Source organism: Calliphora vicina, chromosome 3 (assembly GCF_958450345.1).
Source record: "Calliphora vicina chromosome 3, idCalVici1.1, whole genome shotgun sequence".
Taxonomy (NCBI): domain Eukaryota; kingdom Metazoa; phylum Arthropoda; class Insecta; order Diptera; family Calliphoridae; genus Calliphora; species Calliphora vicina.
Genome location: NC_088782.1, coordinates 96,327,138 through 96,339,525, shown reverse-complemented (window position 1 = coordinate 96,339,525; position 12,388 = coordinate 96,327,138). Strand labels below are relative to the sequence as shown.

The following is a 12,388-nucleotide window of genomic DNA, read 5'->3' as shown; positions in this document are numbered from 1 at the left end:
GAATTTATATATTTTGTGTTTTTATATAAAAAAATCGATTTTTTTTTTCAGAAATATGAGTGATGACAGATCGAGCTCATTTTCTTGATTAAACGCTTATTGGCCAAGATATTAGCGTTTTTATATATAAAATCGAATTTTTTGTCTGAAATATGAGTGATCAGAGAATTAACGAATTTAGATATTTTGCGTTTTTATATAAAAAATATATTTTTGCTCAGAAATATGAGTGATCACAGATCGAGCTCCTTTTCTTGATTAAACGCTTATTGGCCAAATTATAAGCGAATTTAGATATTTTGAGTTTTTATATAAAAAAATAAATTTTTGGCCAGAAATATGAGTGATCACAGATTGAGCTCCTTTTCTTGATTAAACGTTTATTGGGCAAGTTATTAACGAATTTAGATATGTAGAGTTTTTATATAAAAAATAAATTTTTGGCCAGAAATATGAGTGATCACAGATCGTGCTCCTTTTCTTGATTAAACGCTTATTGACCAAATTATAAGCGAATTTAGATATTTTGAGTTTTTATATAAAAAATAAATTTTTTGGCCAGAAATATGAGTGACAGAGAATTAACGAATTTAGATATTATGCGGTTTTACATGAAAAATCTATTTTTGTTCAGAAATATGAGTGATCATAGATCTAGCTCCTTTTCTTGATTAAACTCGTATTGACCAAGTTATAAACGAATTTATATATTTTGTGTTTTTATATAAAAAATCGATTTTTTTTTCAGAAATATGAGTGATGACAGATCGAGCTCCTTTTCTTGATTAAACGCTTATTGGCCAAGATATTAGCGAATTTAAATATTTTGAGTTTTTATATAAAAAATTGATTTTTTGGCCAGAAATATGAGTGATCACAGATCGATCTCCTTTTCTTGATTAAACGCTGATTGGCCACGTTATTAGCGAATTTAGATATTTTGCGTTTTTATATAAAAAAATAAATTTTTGTTCAGAAATATAAATGGAACATTCTGAAATATAATTGGAATATTCTGAAATTCAATTAGAAAATTCTGAAATATAATTGGAAATTTCTGAAATTCATTGGAATTTTCTGAAATATAATTAGAAATTTCTGAAATACTATTGGAAATTTTGATTGAAATATCGATAAAGAATAAAGAAAGATTTTTCGATTGGTTTGCTGTGATATCAAAATTTCGTTCATTGCTATGCACTGCCGCGTAAACAAATAATGCTGATGGTGTTCCGACACGAGAACAGGAGACATACAATTGCTAATTGTCATTTCGAATGCAAGCCGTAACAAAAACTGCAAGCGTTTAAAATCGAATGGCATGTCGGTTGGAGCCATTGGGATTCATGGTATCAAAACGGCTTCTCCTTTGTACTATTCATTAAGTATTGTTGCTTCGATGAATTTATTCATCAGGTTTTTTACCGCAAGTGAGGCGATAATCTGGATAATCCCTGCGAGTTTAAAAACTCGATTGGATAGTTGACGGCATCATCTTGGGAAGTAACGGAATCCACCGATTTGTACGTCATCAATTTGAATCTTAAAGTTCAATTCGTCGACATCAATGTTTTTCGCAGCCAATATAGCACGTTTGCTCAACCAATCGTGATTATTGTAATTTTGTGCAATGTTTGTAAACACCTTTCGGATGAGTTCGGATTTTGATTCGGTGAACTTTGCAAACGCAAATAGAAACGCTCATCGTTTATTGTGTGGACCTAATGCGTAGTTAAAAAATAAATAGGGGAAGCCCTATTCCTTGTTTTCGCCGTTGAAATTTCTTTGACGATTGATTCCAAGTATAATATCTTTGCATTTCGGAGTATAGCAGCGTTCGGTCAAATTTATCATTCCTGTACATTTCAAAAAATCTGATCAACGATGGCGGTCGATCAACTCATTGTAATACATTCTCCTCAATAAAGTACACTCTTTGACCATTTTCCAGATGTGCGGCTAAATTAACAACAGTTGGATATCTTTCATGAATGGCAAAAGAAAAAATGCTAATATATCGGCCCATATTAAATTGCCATGTCACTACCTCTGGTCACATATTTACAGATGCATTTGATAAGTGGGCGTATTATTGGGCGTAAAAAACTTTTGTGGACTATTGCGAACAAAAAATATCCAAATCCGTCCAGGCGTTCTGCGATTTTAGATATATCGAAAAAAAGTGGGCGTGGTCAATTTTTCATTCTGTAAAAAACTAAGTTGGATTATGACCAACATTTTAAAAAAAAATTTGTCTAAATCGGTCCAACCGTTCTCAACTGATGTAATTAACAACGAACGACATTTGATTTTTATTTATGTATATAGATTTATCAAAAGACTTATAACAAATTAAAAAAAAAATCTCAATTCTGTTCTCAGACTTCATTACTTCATATTCATCATATCTCACATCAAACCATTAAAAAACAATAAAAACAAATAAATACCAAACCATTTAAATAAAAATCATTTTATAACTGTTATTTCAGTGATTGATTTTTATCACAAAAAAAATAAATCACAATTTGGGTTTTTTGGTATATGGAAGAGTTATATTCGATCTCTGTTATTCTCTCATTGTTTTGCCAGAAGTTTTTAAACCCAATAATTTGAAATTAACGGATTATTCTACTTCACATGTCTTCCGGTATACACACATCCAAACAAATGCCACATAAAACAGACGGCCCAAAAATTACCCCCTCGTGGCAGAGCTATTGACAATTAAACACACACCGACTGTCAAACTAAATTTAGTAACACAGCTGTGCCAGCTGTTTGTTCCAAGCCATTCTAAAGAAAATTTTCTGTACATTTTTTAGTTAAAGACTATTTCCGTTTTTAATTAAGAAACATTTTAATTTATTAAATAAAATAAGACATGTATTAATTAAATAAAGTAGAAAATTAAACACACAATCAAAAGCATTTAGCGAAAAGCAAAACAACTTAAACAAAATGGTAAGATAAAATGAAAAGAATTATTTTTTTTTGGAAAATGTGTGTGCATTATGAATTATGAACCAAAAATAGATTTTGACCCAAAATTTTTGGGGCTTTCAAAAAGATGTGTGTATAGAATAATTAACAATCAACTAATTACAGGCGGTCTTAGGAGCTCAATTGGTGATTACACTGGTAATGGTCAGTGTAATACAAAAATTAAATCCACACTTTTCATTTGCCAAATGGATTTTGTGTTCAACCGGCTTATATCGTTACTTATATCCCACCGACGACGAACTGAGAACGAAGGCAGGTGTGCCGAAGGAGAAACCCCAAAAAGGCGGCTACAAGGGCAGCAAGCATCAGCAGAATGGCCACGCCTACTCAAAGGAGGGTCAATTCCATATACCACGTAGTTTAGACATAGAATTGGAAACCACACCGGTTGTAGCTAAAGATGTTATATATCTAAGATATTTCACCGAATACCAATGGCTGGTGGATTTTAGTGTATATGCTGCCATTGTCTATATTATTTCAGAGGTGAGATTTTTTAAAAAATACTTATTACAATGATGTTAATTAATTATTTGTTTTTATATGTTTATTCAATTCATAGGTTTTTCACTATTTCATTCCTCTTAAGAACGAGGTCAACTTGAGTATGGTGTGGTGTATGTTGGTTATATTCTTTGCCATGTAAGTTATTTAGTTTTTTTAGTGTAGTGGTTATCTCTTAGATTAAAATCTGTTTTAATTGTTTTCTTCTATTTCAGTAAATTATTGACTTCTTTGACAGTTTTATACTTTCAAAGTGATGAGTCTATTGGTGAACGTTCCATGGTCATTGTTGCTTGTCTGGTTTATTTGCTAATAGCCATGATTGTTTTAATCATAGATGAGAGTATATTGGAAACTGGCTTGGAAGATGCTTATAGCAGCTTTAATTCAAGTGCTTACAAATTCTTAAGCGAACAGGGTTTATATTCGTCGTGAGTAAAACTTTTATTTAAGATATAAATTAATTAGAAATTACTAAAAATCATATGTTATTGAGTGAATGGCTCCTTAATACCTCGCTTATCCTCCCTTATGATAATCTAAGTATTTCCTTTGGCTAATTCAAAATAATCTCTGATTATCTGTCTGTTGATTAGAGTCCTCTCAAAACATATTCAAAAATACTTTTGAAAATCAATCAGCCCAATTATGAATAAAAATTTCCCGGGAGTTTTCTCCCTTTTTTCATTTTTCCTATTCAAATTCAATGGGAAAAAACTCGCTGGGAACAAACTCCCGCTGGAATTTTTTATTCATAATTGGGTTGAATAGCTAGCTAAAAATATACCTACTCTGGAAATCTAAAGTTAACTAAAAAATCCATTGAAAATATGTCATTACATCAAAATTTCCTATAGAAATCTGGCTAGGTAGCCAGCCAGCTTCCTAATTTCCCGGACATTTTATAGTTGCGGGAATTAATAATACTGGAATTTTTATTCTAAAATAAATCAAACAAACTGCTTTTGTAAGCTTTTTTCGTCGGCTGGAAATTATAAAATTTTTGAAATTTTTTATCATTATATTAGAAAAAATCATTTGTTTATAAAATATTTTATTTCGTTTAACTACCCATAATTTGTTTAAAAAAACTAATATAAATTATACAAATCTACCTTAATTCCAGTGGTCCAGCTTCAAAAATTGTTGTTAAATTCTTTATGGCACTGGGCTGTGGTGTTTTGGGTTCATTATTTACATTTCCCGGTCTACGTATGGCAAAGATGCATTGGGATTCATTGAGATATTGTCGTGATAATAAATTTCTGCAAATTTTATTGAATATCAGTTTTGTTCTGCCATTTATTTTGGTGATTTTATGGATTAGACCCATCAGTAGAGATTACTTAACGGTGCGTGTATTTCAAGGCATGGAACAACCTTTGTAAGTATAATTATGAAACAATAAACTCAAATGTGTTTTATATTAATGTAATAATAATAATTTTACAGGCTTAAACCTCATATATTTGAAACTTTGCGCTTGTTGTTGGTCATATGTGTGGTGGTATTGAGATTTGCTTTAATGCCTATCTATTTGCAATCGTATCTTAATTTGGCTCATGATAAAATCATGGATTTACGCCAAGAAGCTGGTCGTATAACAAATTTTGAATATCAGAAAAAAGTAAGCAAAATCTTTCAAGTCCAAACTAAACTATTTTATTAATATTTTATGTTGTGTTTAGATATCTTCCATTTTCTATTATTTGTGTGTGGTTACTTTGCAATTTGTGGCTCCTTTGATTTTGTGCTTGTATCTTACATTAATGTATAAGAGTTTGGGTGGTTTTAGCTGGACTGGCATCTTTACTGAAACCGTTTTACAGCATGAATGTTCCGCAGAATTGGAACCAGCCGCCGATTCCATGCAAGACTTTATGGACGGCAGTGGCATGGCTTTACTAACAGAAGAATCAGAAACTGAATTCAATATTTTAGAATCGGCACAAAATTTACAAAACTCCATAATGAGTTTGAAAAATGTAAGTATTTTAATGTTTTATTTCTAACAATTTTAATTAAATTTTGTTTTTGTTTATATATTTAGGTGTTCAGCAAAGAGGTTTATAAAGGGTTCTTGGGTTTTGCCACTTGGTGGAGTTATTTCACCTTATTTGCCACTTCATCTTTGGGCATTGTTTATCAGTCATATTTCAACAAAACCTGAAATCCCTTTTACCCATCTCGAACTCCGACAAGCAATAATTTATTTGATAAGAATTTGTTAAGTTAACACATCAAATTTTAAAGTCACTAGTTAGTAATATATTTGAGATTAAGTTGTATTTTCATTTATTAAATTTCATTTCAAAACATCCAAGCACTTGTCATATTTTCTGTGTGTCTTTTATTTATTAATTACTTTGTATACAAATTTTAAAAAAATTCGTTCATATTTAAAAAAGAATTACATACATTTTATATAAAAGGTTGTTATATGAAATAGTGTTGTAAATGTACTTTTGTGTTTTAAATTTTTGGCTTTTATTTTAGAAATATTTTATTTAGAAAGACATAATACATTTTATTTATATACTTAAATGAGTATATAGATTAAATAGAAAAAGAGCTTATAAAAAAATCATAATATTTGTGTATTTTTTTTAATAAATTTAAAAATTTTCGAGCTGTCGAGGAGATTTAAATGCGCTATGAAATTAAATTTCAAATTGCAATTATTTTTTTTGGCAAGAAATGTGTTCGGTAAAATATATTTTTGTAAAAAAGTATTTTTATCTGAATTTTTTCAGTGAACAAGGAGTAAAACATTTTTCGAATGACGAAAAAAGTATTTCAATGAAACATTTAAATTCAGTTTGGAAATACTCCTGTCAAACACCTAACACCTGGGGCCGAATTACCGCACTCGTAATCGAATGAACTATCGTATCGAAAAATGATTTCGATATCGTAATTATAACAAAATGTACTAAATTTCATGCTCGTATCGAATGCCGTAATCTCAAATCAGAAAATTACGATCGAATTTACTCAATATCGAATGCGGTATTTCAAATATTTCTGAATCAAATGTGTTAGGTGTTTGACAGGAGTATTTCCGATCTATGTGTATTTTTCATTGAAATACTCCTAGTTTCCGCTCTATAGGCCCGTTTCAAACACACTACCAGAAAACAGTTTGTGTTTCTAAATCAGGCCCTAAATCATCTTTCTTTGACACTGTTGCATAATAAATTGTTCATTACTATTCTAATCCGCTCGTCTTCTACGTATCTTTAGTTGCTGTATAAATATGTTTGGCTTAAATTACTATTTTATAAATTAATATCCTTGTGTACTGCAATCCTAACACTAATGCTTAAATATTTAATTTAGAGACCCATTATCTGCTCCTGTTTATAGACAGCGTGATAAGCATTACGTATTAAAACATAAGGGAAACATGATTCCAATAAATCCATTGTTAAGAAGGGTGATTGTTTAACAATTTCATCCAGCAGCAAATAAATGGATTCACGATTACGTGTAGCCTCACGATCCGATTCTTGACCCAATCTCAACAGCGAAGAACTGGCTAAAGCCAGAAACTCCTTCATGCGATCCTCTATATCATTTTGGCCACAGATGGTAAATAGAGCGCCAAATATGTTATTAATTGCCACCGACATGCAATGAGTATTATTCGAATGACCATCGATAGTGGCCCGGTAGAAAGAATTTTCATTTCGTGCCAATTTGGGTATGGACACGGCTATAAACACCATTAGCAAACAAGCTGTAAGATGTTCTCCTTCATCAAATTCTGGCTTTTTCGATTTTAATGTTGCCGCCAAAGTCGGATCAACTTTACACATAAGACCACCTGCAGCAGCCATTTCAGAAGCAACACGTATTTGATCACCACCCGGCAAGTGTTCTTGGAAATCTTTAACCGAACTTAATAGAAAAGGTATACGTTTTTCCAAAACATCCACTAAAGCATCATGCACTAAATTGCGGAAACACAAAATCACACCAATGATAGTCATTCTTTGTAAAACACGATCCACATCCTGCAAACGTTTAAATTGTTCCTTCATAACTTCCGGTTTATCGAAACTGGTGCGTAATGTAATCAAAACTTCTTTATTTACGCCCACCAACGATTTTAACTCTTGCACTTGATTGGCTATATGCCACATTAGAGTTTCATTTAGGGTCTTGATGCCATAGGGACCCACCAATTCTGCAAGAGCTCTCAATTCATTGAGATCTGAAAATTCTTGGGGATTGAAAGGCACCCAACCTTCTGGGGAAATGGGTACAAATGCTTTTTGATTGTTGCTGAATACAATGTTGCCGGCTGAAACACGTCTAAGTAAAACTTCGGTGTACCTGCAAAAATAAAATCAATATTAAGTACAAATTACTAGTATTTCATTAAAAACCCCTGCAAACATACCAAGTATTATATAAAGCCGCTATAGTTTTCTCCCCATGTGAATCTAATGCTTGCGTTTGCTGCAGCAAACAATTGTTGAAAACACGAGTCATATCAATGTGAACATAGTTCTCCACAGTTTGCAAAACATTCATGTAAGCCCTAACCGAAGCTAACAACTCGGAAGGTTTAGCAATCTCCATGGTCTCCTGATTAAACATCACCATGCCCACCAAGTCACGAGAAAAACGATGTTCTAAATTTTGGCACAAATACTCGCGTGGCGCAAATGCGAATTCCCATACATTAACTGTGGGACAGTAGTTAATGGCAAAACACAATTCGGTTAAAGCCATGTGTAATTTATCCATGGTTGTTAGATCTTCACGTGTTTTACGATAAGATTCGTCTCCGGGCTTTCGTATGTCATCAAATTGTTTCTTAGATTTATCTTTTTTCTTGCGTGCAGATTGCACCGATAAAATTTTGGCACAATGTTTTGGCAATAAAGCATCAGTCATTGTACACTGTTCATCACAAATGGTGTTTATAATATTCTTGGCCTCCTTGGCCATTTCCTCTAAAAATATGTTCACCACACTCAAAGATCTTTCACGTATGTGGTGTCTCTCCTCTGGACACATTTCATGGGTACAATTTTGAAAATGAGAGCATATTAGAGGAAACGCAATGATGTAACGATTTTGTGCTGGAAATTCTAGACACATGTGGAATTGATCATCAAACATTTTACTGTAGAAACAAAAGATGCTCATATCAGATGTTTCCACTAGAATTTCATCCAAATTGTCCACTACACGTGTATGAAATACCATCGAGTCTAACAGACGTGCCAAATCGATATGCTCTTGTATGCGTAAAACTGCCTTACTGACACTCATATACGTTTGCAAACGGAACCAATCCAAGCGGAATGCTCTAAAATCGAATAGTTCATTTTCTTCAACTTGTTTCACAGTCAAACAGGAGGTGGTATTGTAGAGTGATGAGAAAATAACACTCTCATCTTCGGGACACATTTGTAGACTTTGCATGCGTATATTTAGATCTGTAGAATCGAAGCCCGAAAGATATTGCACATAATAACGTTGCATCACTTGACTGTATTTGCGTACCAGGGCACGTAATTCCTCCATATGGAATAATAATTCTGGCAGTTGACGATCAACGAGATCTTCATTACTCTTGCCTAAAATTAAACAAACTTATTATTGTACATATATTCACTATATAGGGAACATGGAATACAAATTCTGGCAATTATTGTGTAATTACAATTTTTATCTAGAACTATTATGTAAAATACTTTTAACTTCTATCTGATTTAAAAAAAAAAGTTCAATGTACAAACTTTTCAGAATAATTCACTTATTCCGCCATTTTATTGTTTGTGAAATTTTGCTAAAGGTGTTTCATTTTAAGTTGGCCATAATCGGTTTTATATTTCTACGTACCAACCGAAATCTTTTTTGCAAAATTCTATTAAATACTGTCTTTTACTTGACTTTTTATATATTTGTGAAGCAAAAAATTAGGAATTGTTATTAATTCCATACAGCTCATCAAAATATTTATCTTTTTTATACCCTTCACCATGAGTGGCAAGGGTATACATATATAAGTTTGTAATTTCTACATTTTTCATTTGCGATGGATCGTTATAGATAGCGGAGTCGATTAAGCAATGTCCGTCTGTGTGTTGAAATCAACTCGGTTGCTATTTAAAATCGAGAAAATCGGTCCACAAATGGCTGAGATATAAGCAAAAAACTAGGACAACCTCGATTTTTTACCTATTTTTAACCTATATCTGGATTACTAAGTCATTAATATAGACAATATTGATATCTAATGATAGATATTTCAAAGACTTTTGCAATGACGTATATAAGACCATAGTAAGTTGGACCTACAATGAGTCAAAATCGGAAAAAATATTTTTTAACCCGAATTTTTTTTTCATCGAAAAATTTTTTCATTCAAAAATTTAAATAACTTAAACATTTTTTTTTATTAAATTTAAAAATTTTAAAAACAACTTTTGAAAAAAATTTTAACTTTGTTTACCTAAAAATATTTAAATTTTTTATTTTGAAGTATAATTTGGTGAAGGGTATATAAGATTCGACACAGCCGAATTAGCTCTCTTACTTGTTTTATTTATTATTTTCAACTACCTATCCTATTGGCCATAATCGGTCATAAATTTATACTTAATAATTTTTTTTTCCAAAATGGAAAAAAATTCTGTAAAGGCAAATGCTTCCAATTTACTGAAATATTACATGATTTTTGTACAGTTTGATTTAGTACTTCTAGGATGAAGAAGGCAGTTCTTACATTACTTCATTTATCATGTATGCAAGCTGTATTGAAGCAATAACGATTACTACTGCTTTCAAATTCGAACTATTTTTTACTGGGATACTTTACTGTGTAAAATTCTTAATTTCTGTTGCCTGATCTGGCGTAATGGAACTATTATATAGTTAACAGTGACTTATTTCTGTTAATTGAAATATTATCTTTGTAAACAAAATTTGGTTTGTATATCTGCTAATTTATCTTCAACAATATACATATGTAAGTATGTACAAACTAAACTATTTTTTTTTTAAATGTTGACGTAAAACATAATCGACACTTACCTTTATTTTTCAACAAAGGAGGATTATCATTGTGTCTCAGCAACCACAAAATCTCATCTCTAGCCAAGCACAGTCCAATAAATATAAAAATAGCTTTGGGGCCCAATAATCCCGGTTGGTCGGTCATAATTAATGCCAATTCTTTCAAAGCAGTACGCAAAAACTTTCTACGTTCCCGATGCATTAGAGCCGCTTTCTGTACAGCGTTTGTATAGGCCTCCTTAACTTCCCCTATGCGTTTACTATATCCCTTAATGCCATCGAAAAATGTTTGTATATACTGATGTATTTGCAAAACCTCATCGCGGAATAATGCTATAACCCAACTTGTCTCCAGAGCGGAAATCCAAATTTTATTAAAATCTGGATACTGAGGCAACATTGCATGATTCAAAAGTAGACCGAATATAATCCAACGATCCATAGCTTCTAAAGACAAATATTCACAAGACATTGTATCAGTGCGCACAGCCTTGAGAAGAATGGCTGGATTTCCAACTAAACTAAGTTTTTGCATTTCACGCCATTTGTCAGCGGAAAGATTACGCAGCGGATAAATAGTTGTCAAAGAACGCAAGGCATTTGTTAGTAGACGTTGATGAGGTATAAATTCCTCCGACAACTTTCTCAATGGAACTTCGTAATCCAAAATCATTTGACCCAGGCGAGGGAACCCAGGATCGGATTGGCTGTTTTGCAATTCATAAGCAGCATTATAAAGACCCAAGACAGCTTTTCGATCTTCTACTCTTGACAAAAGTATCATCAAGGAGACGTATGTAACCACCAAGTCGAGATAATTTTTTGTTAATTCAAAATTTTGCGTTATATCCAGATGTATTTGGCAAGCATCCATGGTAGTGAGCAGTTCGCATACATTATCTTTAAAATCCAGCAAATCCACAAAAGTATGATAATATAAAGATAATGATTTAGTTATTTCTGCTTTTATATTCAGAATAGCATTTAAGCCTTTGACGTCAGTATTAGGAAATCTTTTCACTATGAATTTTATTGTAGACTCTAAGGACTTTTCCGACAAGAATCCTGGTTTAGATTTGGTGTCACCGCATGCCTTTTTAATGTTGTAGACTCTGGTCAATATACCCAAGCCGCGATCATTAAGTATAATTAATTTTTCAGCAATTTTTTGCTGATTAGGATAAATTGGTCTAGCCATAGTGAAAATAGATTTTTATTTTCAGTAAATTGGTATATATAATTTGCGGAAGTCCCAATTGTTTACCGGCCCCACCTAGAAAAGTTCGTGAGCACTTTTTCGTTATTAAAATAAAGATTTAAAGACAACTATTAGAAGTTTCTTATAGATTTTTTTTGGCTTATTAATTTTATGATAAAATTCTTAATTAATTTTCTCATTTATATTATAAAATTTACATTTTTCCACAAAAAAAAACCTTTTTATCACTTCAAACAAACATTGATGATGACAATATTTTGACATTTGTATCAAAATAGTCTGTATATGAGAGTAACAGTGTTTATTTTTAACAGTTTATCAAAATATTTAATACAGGGTGACTGATGAATATAATAATTAGTGTACTAAGAAGTGTTCCCTTTTCGAGATAGTAGTTGTGTTCGCGTACTTGATAATTTGTACAAATTATCACTGGAAGTTACGGAATTCCGTTCGTTTACTTTTAAAAACTTGTAACGAGAGAGCAAGTGAGTTTTAAAAGTGACAGTTTGTAGATAGAGAACATGATATTTTTTACTGGACATTTTTTGTCCAGTAAAGGTATTTATAAACGGCAATACTGAGTATTAATATTTGTCAAAAACTCAAGTACATAATACAATT

General features: G+C 31.8%; 2 protein-coding genes across 2 annotated transcripts; one reads left to right on the top strand and one right to left on the bottom strand.

Annotated features, from left to right (window-relative positions):
* Positions 1-2,785: 2,785 nt before the first annotated feature.
* emei (transmembrane protein 161-like emei) lies at positions 2,786-5,836 on the top strand. The gene is made up of 8 exons (XM_065506428.1): positions 2,786-2,964; positions 3,109-3,492; positions 3,569-3,648; positions 3,726-3,941; positions 4,637-4,894; positions 4,963-5,137; positions 5,199-5,495; positions 5,561-5,836. The coding sequence occupies exons 1-8, from the start codon at positions 2,962-2,964 to the stop codon at positions 5,678-5,680; spliced, it is 1,533 nt and encodes a 510-aa protein (XP_065362500.1). The 5' UTR covers positions 2,786-2,961; the 3' UTR covers positions 5,681-5,836.
* A 1-nt stretch (position 5,837) lies between these two features.
* On the bottom strand, positions 5,838-11,905 carry LOC135955976 (membrane-associated protein Hem-like). The gene is made up of 3 exons (XM_065506427.1): positions 10,564-11,905; positions 7,916-9,104; positions 5,838-7,848 (listed from the first exon to the last, which is right to left on the bottom strand). The coding sequence occupies exons 1-3, from the start codon at positions 11,741-11,743 to the stop codon at positions 6,846-6,848; spliced, it is 3,372 nt and encodes a 1,123-aa protein (XP_065362499.1). The 5' UTR covers positions 11,744-11,905; the 3' UTR covers positions 5,838-6,845.
* Between the last annotated feature and the right edge of the window lie 483 nt (positions 11,906-12,388).

What these genes read in the sequence shown, in the direction of transcription:
- LOC135955976 (XM_065506427.1), bottom strand. Translation starts at nt 11,743, where the DNA reads ATGGCTAGACCAATTTATCCTAATCAGCAAAAAATTGCTGAAAAATTA. An exon ending in TCCTTTGTTGAAAAATAAAG is followed by an intron (nt 9,105 to 10,563) that starts GTAAGTGTCGAT and finishes GTTTAATTTTAG; the next exon opens with GCAAGAGTAATGAAGATCTC. An exon ending in GCGGCTTTATATAATACTTG is followed by an intron (nt 7,849 to 7,915) that starts GTATGTTTGCAG and finishes TTATTTTTGCAG; the next exon opens with GTACACCGAAGTTTTACTTA.
- emei (XM_065506428.1), top strand. An exon ending in TTGGTTATATTCTTTGCCAT is followed by an intron (nt 3,649 to 3,725) that starts GTAAGTTATTTA and finishes CTTCTATTTCAG; the next exon opens with TAAATTATTGACTTCTTTGA. An exon ending in GAACAGGGTTTATATTCGTC is followed by an intron (nt 3,942 to 4,636) that starts GTGAGTAAAACT and finishes CCTTAATTCCAG; the next exon opens with TGGTCCAGCTTCAAAAATTG.